General features: G+C 37.9%; 1 protein-coding gene across 1 annotated transcript in view; it reads left to right on the top strand.

The window, feature by feature from the left end:
* TERT (telomerase reverse transcriptase) overlaps positions 1 to 11,681 on the top strand; it is a 29,913-nt gene extending 18,232 nt beyond the window's left edge. Inside the window, exons 9-16 of the mRNA XM_082753386.1 lie at positions 344 to 457; positions 1,056 to 1,127; positions 2,489 to 2,674; positions 3,956 to 4,082; positions 4,407 to 4,468; positions 6,476 to 6,600; positions 6,957 to 7,094; positions 11,444 to 11,681. Coding sequence (XP_082609512.1) covers positions 344 to 457; positions 1,056 to 1,127; positions 2,489 to 2,674; positions 3,956 to 4,082; positions 4,407 to 4,468; positions 6,476 to 6,600; positions 6,957 to 7,094; positions 11,444 to 11,547 — 928 coding nt within the window. The 3' untranslated portion in view covers positions 11,548 to 11,681. The remainder of the gene's footprint in view (positions 1 to 343; positions 458 to 1,055; positions 1,128 to 2,488; positions 2,675 to 3,955; positions 4,083 to 4,406; positions 4,469 to 6,475; positions 6,601 to 6,956; positions 7,095 to 11,443) is intronic.
* The last annotated feature ends 648 nt before the right edge of the window (positions 11,682 to 12,329 follow it).

The following is a 12,329-nucleotide window of genomic DNA, read 5'->3' as shown; positions in this document are numbered from 1 at the left end:
TTTATAAAGGAGAAAAGGCTTTGTGGTTTGAGATCAGTTGTAAATTCCTTTTATTTAATGACAGTTGTCTACTGGACTTTGTTAATAAGAAAGAAAAATGTGTTTTAGTTGTTTTTTTTGTTTGTTTTCCTACTGCTAAACTTAACTTTTAGAGCCATATCTAGATTCTTAGGGGAAAGAAAAAAAAATTTAGGTCAGGTTAACTAGCAAGCTTTCAGCATATTTATTATTGAAATATACGTTATACTTGAAAAAAAAATAATGTTTAATGGCTATTGAAATCTTCTTGTTGCATGTTCTTATTGCTTTTTTTTTTTTTTTTTTTTCTTTTATTCTTTTGTAGTTACTACTTACAGTGCTCTGGAATTCCACAAGGCTCCCTTTTGTCAACCTTGCTTTGCAGCTTGTGCTATGGAGACATGGAAAACAAATTATTCAGTGGGGTACAGAAGGATGGGTAGGAAGATTTGGATGCTCTCTGTATGCTCTTTTATAGTAGTGCATAATGTACAGTGTGTGTATATATGCTAGACATTTTCTCTCAAGTTTAATTTTGAATTTCAAGGATTTCCAGCTCCATCAGGAGTGTGGTGCACATAAAGATCTGTGCTGCTTCAGTGTAACTGCCGCTGTTTTGTGGGGGGATTTCTGTGTTTATTCATACGATTGGAAAGGAAAGAAGTGAAAAAAGTTTTCCTAGATCTGTGGGTGGGAGACTTAAAAAGAGCACAGCATTTAGGAATGGTGTAAAGGCACCTTGTTAGAAGCCCCTGTGTGGCTCTTAGTACATCCAATCCAGTCTGTGTGCTGGAAATTCCTGTCATGTTTCATGTAGCTTGCCCCTTTGCTTTCTTTTTTTTTTATATATATATATATATTATTTTTTTAGGGAAGGAGCAAAACTGAGAATTTCTTTATAAGGTCTGCTTTTGGAAATCATATTAGCCTCTATGTTCGTATGAATTAAAATGGGCAAATAATTTCTCTGAAGAGTATGACAGATTTGGAAGGATTACATATCCAAAACTTTAATGTCATTTTCTTCTTGATTACAGAGTCCTGATCCGTCTCATTGATGACTTTTTGCTGGTTACACCACATTTAACGCATGCAAGAACTTTTCTAAGGTTTGCTATTAATGACATTCTTTAAAGTAATAAGCACTAACATCTTATGGGTCGTTCACTTTGATCTCCTTTATACATGCCTGTACATATAGGTATATTTTTGGTCTTTTTTTTTTTTGATTTAACTAAAAACCTATTGCAGTTCAAATGGTTGGAGATTTCTACTGGGATTTTAATTCTGGACCTAGCTGCTGACTGAAGACACTTCAGAAAATCTTAGCATCTGCAGTGCAGTCAGTTGCTTCCTGCTTTTCATAGTCGGAAGGATGCAGCTTTGTGATCACCTGTAAGGCGATGGGGAAATCAATCAAGTATGATTTGAAGCACTAATAGCATTAAACAGTGAAACAGTGTGCTTTGAAGACTTCATTTGTCCTTTGTTCCTCTTCAGAACAAACGGAAATTTCTAGGTATGTGTGGATCTACAGTCCTGGAAATAATAGAACTAATACACGGGGAATGCCTCACGCTATTAATCTCTAGAACGGCTTTTCAACATAATGCAACTCACATTAGCATTGCAGATGTTCTCTGCCTTGCCCTTTGAAGTTATCAGTGTCTTTGTTCTGTGTCAGCTCCTGCAGCAACTTTGTTGGTTTTCTGTGGACAAGCAGCCTCTTCTGTGAGAGAACCTCTTCCTGGAGCTGCTCACAGGTCCTATGAGCTCTCTGCCACAAAGGAAATAATAGCAGTTTTTCTAATGTAGTGTTAGAACTGGGGAAATCCATTACTCCGCAACCATAAGAGCCCACCTCTTCCTCTCCCCTTTTAAAAGCATAAAGCCTGCACATGAATAAATCACCAAGTAAGACAAACTGCTGCTTGTCCATGAGATGATACTGCTGACCCAAGATATGATAGGTGATCAGCAGGCCTCCTGGCAATAGAGATACTTGGGCAAAACCTTGTGGAGAAATATCAAGATTTTTTCATCAGATGAGGTTCCAGTTATCTGGATTCTCCTTGGTTTTGTGTACTTTCAGAAGCAATTAACTCTTTATCTGTCTTTACATGTATTCTAATAGTTTTAACGTCAATGGTTTCTGTGAGTGTGGTTGTCCCAAATATGTAACAGCTTAAGTTTTTCATCTGCATTAACCTATACAAGCTTTTATTCTCCATTATACCCATATTCTTAAGCTCTTTGTTTACTTATACAAAACTGAAGTTACTGGAGGTAAATATTTCTAGCCATGTTCAGTAACCTAAAGAGCTGGTCATGTTTCTCTTTATTCCTGGCTTTCTGTCCTTTCATGCAAGATTGTTTGCGTCATGCTGGGGGGGTTGTTTGGATTTTTTTGGTTTTGTTTGTTGTTTTTTTCTTTGTCGGGGCTTAGGCTAACTGTTTGTGTTTGTTTTAGGACTCTAGCAATGGGCGTTCCTGAGTATGGATTTTTGATAAACCCCAAAAAGACAGTGGTGAATTTTTCTGTTGACGATATCCCAGAATGTTCCGAATTTAAACAGCTGCCAAACTGTCGTTTGATCCCATGGTGTGGCTTATTATTGGATACGCAGACACTTGAGGTTTACTGCGATTACTCCAGGTAAATAGTTGTATATTCCAGTATCGGTGTCTTACACACAGTGCAAGAAATACGGGAGTGTCTTGTGAGTAGTGTAGTTGAATTCACTGCAAAATAAATTTTACAATTCTGTTTCTTATACAACAGCTTAAGTGTTTTATTTTGCTGTACAGCCTGTCATTTTCTTCATTCCATCCTGGTGGAATGCACATAAAAAGTAACCTTATCAAATGTGATGCAGGTCTCTAGTGGACAGTAGTCATATACCGTATGGTGACTACATGGTTTCTGAGAAATTGTTTGATCACCTCAGTTCAGCTTCTTTCACCACTATGCACAAGCACACTTAGTGTTCTGAACTTGTGTTATTTTATGTACCTTACTAAAAATAGTAGTAAGTATTACATGAACTGCATGGTTGTGACTAATTTTTTATACACCAGAGGGATGAGTAATCCTTTCAGCACCAGAAGGTTTTTTCCTCTGATGTATTTCGGATGTTAGTGTAAGGGAGAAGTAACCTTCTTTAAACTGGCAACCTTGAGTATCTACACGAAGAAGTCTGACTGAACCAGCCTAAAACTCAGGATGGGAGAATGTTTTCTGCTGAAGAGCTCTGTAGACCATTTTCACAGACTGCTGGTGTTAGACATTTCTTAAAGATGGACAGTAGTAAAGAGCTGTTTAAACTGAACGATAATATTGTTATGATGTTGACCATTTTTAATATAAAGAGCTCATGAATATGCTTAAGTGAGGAATTAAGAGGACGTTTTTCATTGCCCAAGTCGTGAAGTTCTTCAGTAGTCTTCCAAAAAGTTTAACAGGATACTGAAGCTGTTTCTTAGAAAGGTCTCCTTGGTTTTGATAAGCTCAACATAAGTAAACGGAACACAGGTTGTTGGGCAAAGGTAAACTGAGCCAGCTTCCAGCCTAAACTCTGGTATTTCATGGATCACCGAGTATTACCTGGTTATTGCTGTAGTCAGTAATAATGGTCTGGCTAGACCACATCTTTTGGAAATAAAACCAGTTTAACAAACAACCCATGAACCTTAATTGATTTTTATTTTAAATAACAAGGCGATTTTTTCTTCACTGAAGTAATTCCCTAGATAATAGACTTAATGCCACAATGTCCAGTCTGTTTCTAGTTTGGATTTTGTTATAGTCATCCTTTTGCAGTTGGCTCATTGATTACCCGACAATTTCTGTAAGATGAAAAGTTAAATGAGCCTCATTTTACAGAATTTAATTTAGTCTGTTAGCCTATGGAGTCTAATTATTTTCTTTTGTTTCTAGCTATTCCTGTACTTCTATCAGATCAAGTCTTTCCTTCAATTCAAACAGAACAGCTGGGAAAAACATGAAACACAAATTGCTTGCAGTCCTTAAACTGAAATGCCATGGCTTGTTTCTCGATTTACAGGTGGGACTATGGAAGTGAATGTTTGGAAATATTTTCATCAGTGATAAAGACCATTAAAGTGCTTTGAGTTCTGACCCAAGAGTTGATTTTAAAACATTATACACGTAATTTTGAAGTCTTGGAATCAACTAACATATGGGGTCTCAACACTTTCCAGAACTGAGGCCTCTGTTCTGAGGCTGTTGTTGCTTAGGTATATCATAAACGTTATGGAAGTGTATTGCATAAAATGTTTTCCTCTAGATTTCTGTCATCTTTTGCTATTGAACAAATAATACAGTAACACAAAAATATTTCCATGGCTCTATTTCTGTTCTGTTCTAGATCAATAGCCTTAAAACAGTTTTCATTAACGTCTACAAGATATTTTTACTTCAGGCTTACAGGTAGGTGGCTGTGTTTTGTGAATGTTTCTTGACACCCTCCTGACACATAGAGGAGCTATGGACTAGCAAAATGTATGCCATCAAAATGTGCTGTGGTAAATTTAGTAGTAAGTCACATTATTCTTGTCTCAGGACTGTTCTTACATAATATAAGATTCAGGTAGAGGATTATATTTGTATGCGTGTTTAAGTGACATTTCACTAAATGAGTTTTCAGTGTCCCAGGATATTTACAGCTGATCTCAAGAAGAACAGTTTGTTTTGCCCCAGGAAGATGATAAGAAGCCATATTACTTATAAATCAATTTATATTTAGAACTTCTTATCTGTGAAAATCATGCTGAACTTCGACCTATATAGCTCTGCCTTAAGTGAAGTTTCGTCCTTACAAGTTAATTGCAGTTTCTTAGATGTTGATAATGCCTTAATTACTTCTTAGCTGATAAAAATGTTGTTGGTTTTTGTGAGCTTTTCTTGACTGGCAGAGGAAATGAATGCTTTGAACTAGGATGAAGGGAAAGAAATCACAATTCATAAGCAGGTTGGGAGAAAACAGACATCTCTGTGTGTCAAGAACTTTTCAGTGGCTGCTTCAACTGAGATAGGAGAATCCCTGGACTAAAAAGTAGCATAAAGATCAAGTAGTGCCCTGCTTCACAGGTCTTAAATCCCTTTATTTAGACTCTTTCTGGTGGATGCTTATGTTGTTGCCATGGGATTGTTATGCTCTAAGTCTTTTTTTTTTTTTTTTTTTTTTTCTGCTTAAACACAACCATGTTGGTGACAACAGGAGGTAATAGGCTTGTGTTTGTACTGTTTTCTGATTGAGTTTAAGCCTGTTATCAGCTTCTGAATGACAAACAATGAAAAAGTCAGTTTCTTGTTTCCTCTGATTTGTGACTGAAGAGTTAGTCCATTAAGAATTATTGTTCATTGTTTTAGCACACCAAAAAAAAAGAAGAGCTGTTTCCCTCTTCACAAACATCATGTTGCTCTTTTGCTAGGCTTGTACTTGTTAGGAAGTGACACTTTAGTTTTGTTCTTAAAGTCAGCTTGGTCTGCATCACCCCATCTGTATCATTCCTATGTCCAAGAAGTGGGCTTATCTAGCGCAGCAGCGACACCTTAAAATCTTCTTAACACTTCTGTTTTGACTGATTTAAGATTTTCTAAGTTGTTGCACATGATTAATTAAAGTTAATTCTGTTTGCTGTTACAGTGACACACTAACAAAGGTCTTTACCTTAGTATATGTTTACAAAACCATCTGCCATTCTAACAGTGTGGCACAGTGCAGTTCATCCTTTAAATATTTATAAGTAAACACTTCAAATCCTAAGCATTTTAAGATTTCTTGAAGTAGTTATGCTTTTGCTGTGTTAATTTAATAAATTACCTGAGTATATACATTGAGTAATTACAAAAAAAAGGTGTTGTATTTATTCAAAATAATCCATGTAAAGCCAACAGTTTTTAAAATATGTCCAAACTAAGGTGTGAGGGAGCATACAATACAATTAATTTCCCTAGAATTAGTTTCAAAATAGACAAGCATGAGTATCCTGATCTGTGGTACACTAAATCATTTGGAAGTCTGTTTTCCTGAAGAACAGGATTTGGTGGTGGTGGTTTTGTTTTTCCTTCCTCCCCTTCCTCTCTCAAATTGTATGTGTGTTCTCTGGCAGAGTGGTTTGTGGTAATGGAACTGGTGAGGATGTGCGTTTAACTTTTCCTCCACATAAGACAATTGTTGTGTTGAGAAGATAATTCTGTTACTGAAAGAGGTGACTTAACCTCTTGTTTCAGCACAGAATTTACAAACAAACATCTTAAGTATGTGACACTCCAGGGATTTGTATATAGGAGATGTTCCATATGCTTACAATGTTGATTTGGCTAAAGGCCATTTGGTGCTTTTAAATGTTGTATAGTGCCTAAGGTACATGGTCATAATTTCATTTGAAATTGGAAATGACTTGTGATTAAACAGGCTGTTTTTGCAAACAGGTTCCATGCCTGTGTTATTCAACTTCCATTCAACCAGAAAGTTAGGAACAATCCTGATTTCTTCCTCAGAGTCATCGCTGAGAATGCATCGTGCTGCTATTCTATGCTAAAAGCTAAAAATCCAGGTACAGTATGTTAATTGCAGTGAAGTAGCTTTTTTTTTTTTTTTTAAAGATAAATAGATAGCCTTGAATGTGTATCCTGATCATTTCATTCTGAGATAAAGATCAATAGTGAAAAATATATAGTGCATAATAGGGATCACAAAACATTTTTTTTTTTTAACTCCATTTTCTAAAGATACTAAATTCTTTCAGTTTTTAGTCCTCTGCTGACCTAGCACACTTCATTGACTGCATAGGCTTTTAGTAAATAAACAAACAACAACAACAACAAAACTTTCTTTTTATAGAAAGAAGGGGAGGGTCAGACATATTTCTGAATACACATAATTTTCAGTATCTTCCTGTTCTGTCTCTAGGGTTTACTTTAGGTAACAGAGGTGCATCTGGCATGTTCCCTTCTGAGGCAGCAGAGTGGCTCTGCTATCATGCCTTCACTGTCAAACTGTCAAACCACAAAGTTGTTTACAAATGCTTGCTTAAGCCCCTGAAGTTCTGTAAGTATTCAGTTGCTTTTACAGTTTAAATGTGGTTGGTTAATTGTACTAAAACTTGTGATCTAATGGATTTCTAAGTTTTCTTATAGCGAAATGTTGTTCTAAAATGCACAAGTAACAAGCTTGCTGATCTTAATGAAATCTGTTACATTTAAATAGGCAAGTTATTTTGGTATGTTTTTGTTATGATGTTCTAGAGCCTTAAGGGGCAGCTGCTGTTACTTGGTGTCCATCGAGTTTGTACAGTTCAAAAACCTTAATACTACTGGGTAGATCTTATTCTCAGCAGGCTTAATTAAATGAAATAAAAAGGTTCAGATTTATTTTTTTTTAAATGTAGATTAACTCCAACAAAATTTACTCTCATGATGTAAACTCTTACCCCTAAAAAGGTCACTGGGGATGCTTTAAAACAGAAGCACTTGCTGTCACATGGTCATAGCACTGGCAAATCTCTGACCCTTTTACATGGTGAAAGAAGTTGTCTGTGTGCCTGGCCTCTGAGCAACTCCATCTCCTTGACTAGTTCTGTAGCCTGTACCCAGGTGAGCCACAGAAATAATGCGACTTTCAATTCTAAGATATTAAAAGTGAACATCAGAAGCTTTTTGTGAAGCGGTCAGTACTGCAGGTATAGCCACTGCTACAGACCATCTCAGCACTGACTATAATTCTCACTCTGAGACATTGCTTAGGCATTTCCTTCCTATACCAAAGGCCTGTGGGAAAGCCTGAATGCACACAGGCTTGGTTTTGGTGGAACAGTGTGACAAAGAAACTGGATCATTCACAGGAAACGAGCTGATGGCTGGGACTGTACCTGGCATGTTCCTGGCAGCTATCGATGTGTCCTCTGCACTCTGTTTGGAGCAGTTCTAACCTAAGAAGGGAAAGCTCACCATCTATCACCATCAGTCCTCTGGCAGTGAGAATTGCCCTTGCAGAAATTGAATGACCTTGTTTCTTAAATTCCTGGAGAGAGCTGTTTAATGCACTTGCTGAGTGTTGTGGAGGCGGAGCAGGAAAGGTTCAAAGGCAAGTGGAAAGCTAGGGGTGGCATTCTTAAGAGTAATTTCCACCTGTTCTTCCATAAACCTGACGTTCTCCAAGGCTGAACCTGTTTTTCACATCCTTAATGTCAAAACAACTCTGTAGCTACAAGGCACAGTTTCTTCTCTGCCAGGCAGAGAAGGACCTGGGAGTGATGGTGGATAGTCGGCTGAATATGAGCCAGCAGTGTGCTCAGGTGGCCAAGAAGGCCAACGGCATCCTGGCTTGTATCAGGAACAGTGTGACCATCAGGGCTAGGGAGGTGATCGTCCCCCTGTACTCAGCTCTGGTGAGGCCGCACCTCGAGTACTGTGTTCAGTCTTGGGCCCCTCGCTACAAGAAGGACATGGAGGTGCTTGAGCGGGTGCAGAGAAGGGCGACAAAGCTGGTGAGGGGCCTGGAGAACAAGTCCTACGAGGAGCGGCTGAGGGAGCTGGGCTTGTTCAGCCTGGAGAAGAGGAGGCTCAGGGGTGACCTTATTGCTCTCTACAGATACCTTAAAGGAGGCTGTAGCGAGGTGGGGGTTGGCCTGTTCTCCCACGTGCCTGGTGACAGGATGAGGGGGAATGGGCTTAAGTTGAGCCAGGGGAGTTTTAGGTTAGATGTTAGGAAGAACTTCTTCACTGAAAGGGTTGTGAGGCATTGGAACAGGCTGCCCAGGGAAGTGGTGGAGTCACCATCCCTGGAAGTCTTCAAAAGACGTTTAGATGTAGAGCTTAGGGATATGGTTTAGTGGAGGGCTGTTAGCGTTAGGTTGGAGGTTGGACTCGATGACCTTGAGGTCTCTTCCAACCTAGAAAAATTCTGTGAATTTTGGAAATATCAGACTTTAAGTATGCTGCTGAAAGACTGTGCTGAAAGGGTTCAGAGATTTTTTCCAAATAGCTACCTAAACAGATAGTGGGTTGTGAGCTGGTTTTACTATGAAACTTGTAAGATGGAAACTTGCTGTGATCAGTCAGCAGATCACTGGGGCCCAGGTAACTTGTCTGCCAACTCTGAGAAGTCTCCCTTTGCTTATAGCCCCCTGGGGTCTTGCCTGTTCTTCCAGTAGCCCTGTTCCACCTTCTAAGCAGCAAGGGTTCGTACACTGCTTGGTGAAACACTTCTGTAGTTGCTGTTTATTTGAAAAGCCCCCAGAAGAGCTACCAGGTAACTGGGCAGGAGGGCTACTGTTTGGGGGTCAGCTTGTCGTGCAGCTTGAATACTTCCGTACCAGTGACTGCAAATTGAGTGGTGCTTTGACCAGGTATTTATTTGCTTCCCACCTTCCTTCTCCCGTTCTTGAAGAGCTGGTTGAGGTTTCAAACTTTTTTTTTTTTTTTTTTTTTTAAATAATTGAGAAGGCACCTGATGATGAGCAGTAGGTGAGGCATCAGCGTGTTGGTACTGCAAAGGTGTACAAAGATGCCTTGTGATCTGTGGTGATAAGGCATAGCTTAATCTTGATGTGAATGTACATCTTTATCTCTTTGTCTCTGAGAACTCTGATCATAGGTTAAAGGCTTATTTTTCACTCACCTGAGTGTACATGTTGTTTATATTTCTATACTCTTCCAAATGAGTTTATTAAGATACTGAATGTCCTGGAACCCACTAAAAAAACACTTGAAAAGACATTGATAGGTAGCTTTCTGCTCCAGTCTCACAGGTTAGTTTTGTTTTGCCTACATCAGACTTATTTCTGCATAACATTGTAATTGTGATCAGAACACCAGGCTGTAATGACATTTGGAGCCGAGCATAGTATAGAAATACTAGAGCTAATTTTAAACACCATGTTTTAAAGTTTTGTCTTACTTCTGGAAAGCAGGCAGCATGTGTGGATTTCAGAGGAGCCGTGACAGCACAATCACTGGTTCTCAGGTGCCTTCCTCTAAGGTGAAGCTAGCTCAGTATCTCTGTTTGGCACAGATCTCAGCACGGAGATAACTAAGGCTGGTAATAGCACCTGTGTTGACTGAACAACTACACATTTTGATGACATTTTTGGAGTTGTATCAGCCTTATAAAACATACAGCACCTGTGAGACCGTGTCAATTGATGGAAATTGATATACACTTAATTTTTTACTTGTGTCCCTGCACATGCATTTCCATTATTCTCCTTGGCAATCAATATTGAGCTTACGGGTTTTTGGGAGGAGGTTCTTCCCCGGGTTCCAAAACCTGTTAAATATCAACATCAGTGACTTATCAGTACAAGTTGTCGTCATTCTTCAGAGTTAAGCACTTAAAACATAGTTACTGTTTAACATCCCTCCTATTATTACCAGTTGGGAAAGGAGCAAGAGTCTTTTCTTTTCATGATAAGATAGGAATACGTAATCTATCTCCTTTCTAAATACAGAGCAAATGTTTATTGAGCACTTCTGCCTTTCTGCACCATTGACAATTTCACCAACCGTTTAGGTAACGGACCTAAACCAGGATTGCTAGGTTGCTAGGATTTTGTATGTTCTTTCTAATCTTTAAAAAGTCTTTTTTTATTGTCTTTACTTCTATTGACTGTAGACTTCAATGATCTTCTCTATTTCAAAACTGCTATGTACTGTTGTAAAAAATTTGTTCCTGATTTAAAAGCCTTGTTTAGTCTCCAAAATCTTCCACCTTAAGTGCGGCTTCCCAGTTAACATATCTGGTCTTACAAGGGAACGTAGGGGGAGAATCTCTGTGGTCACTGTTAGAGGAACAGGTGCTTTCTCCATGATTTTATTTGTTTTTTTCCTCTTTTTATATATGTTAGTTCAAAACATAGGCTACTTTCATGCTGTATCTGAAAGTACAGGGAAAAAAAAAAACAGCAAACAGTTTGGGAATATCTTCCTCCTGTAGATACACATTAACAGCTAGATAATGACCTGTCCTTTGACATGAGCATTGTTTAAAATAGGGTCTTTCAGACTAACACTTCTTTGATGAAAGATATTTTTTGTGGATATAGTTGTTGAGTAATTGGTCTTGTACTTTTCAAAATAAATAAATAAATAAATAAAATAAAATTATTAGATACAAGCAAGTTTTCTAAGGACATACTAGGAGGAATTTACTCCTTGGTTTTCCATAGTTTGTTAATGTTTTAATGAATGATTTTTAACCTTTTTATTTACTAGCAGTTATCTGCCTTGTTTAAGGGCAGAAGAAGAAGAGCACATTTTACTATGGCCTTTTTATCCTTGTATTCCAACTTTTCTATTGGATTGAGTTAATATTCATTTCATGACTTACTAACATTTTGCCTAAGAAAAAAACTGTTAGTTACCTGCATTAGTAATGTATTATTTCTGCCCTTCTCGTAGGTATGACGCAGCTATTGCGGAAGATCCCAAAGGATACTAAGGCACTACTGAAGACAGTGGCAGAACCATCTATTTGTCAAGATTTCAAATCTATCCTGGACTGATAAAGGTTTATTTCATAATCCTTCCAGGTTTAAAAGTAAATGCTGTGTTTTTAGATGACTTTGCTGTAGTTTATTTTGGTAGAGTGGACCGAAAGCAAGTTTACTGGGAAACTTTGTGTTTTTCTCAGATACCAGACAACAGCTTTAAAAGAGTAGATTATTTTGCTAATTTCTTCGTGTTTGGGTTTTCCTGTAAGCTCATAGGCTGGTTGAAGTACAGCCTGTGAATGCGTCTTGGTTTCCTTCAGTAATTTCCATCTTTTTGATGAAGATATCTTTAAGTTGTCTGTAAAAACAGATTGACTTTGTTTATTGAGTATTGTTCCTGAAGAACTGTTCTTTGCTGCTGTGTTGCAGACTATTTTATAATAAACTGTCTGGATAGTTGCAAAATTCATGCTTGTCTCCAGTACCTTTATTTTGTAGTAATCTTCAACATATCCCACCTTGTTCCTCATCCCAGTTGTTCTGTGTCCTGAAAGACACTTATTGGCACAGGGCAAGTGCATTTTATGGCAGTGCCTAGCAAGATGTACAGATTAGAGATTTTAGGCTTTGGAGAGCACAAGTACATTCCAAAATTTCTACATCTAATCTGGTTACGTATAATATGTAATCTATTTTGAGAGCTTGCTGATATTTTAATGCAGTTATGAATTTATAACTACAAAACCAAGAGGAGTCAGAGTTATTGATTAGATAATAGATGAGTAATTTGCTCAGTATATTTGTATTTCCTGTTCTTTATTTAGGCTTATCTTTCACTCCATAATGCTACTCAA

The sequence above is a fragment of the Aythya marila genome (assembly GCF_965140915.1).
Source record: "Aythya marila genome assembly, chromosome: 2".
Lineage (NCBI taxonomy): Eukaryota > Metazoa > Chordata > Aves > Anseriformes > Anatidae > Aythya > Aythya marila.
The sequence above is the reverse complement of the archived record's forward strand: the minus strand, read 5'-3'. Positions and strand labels throughout refer to the sequence as shown.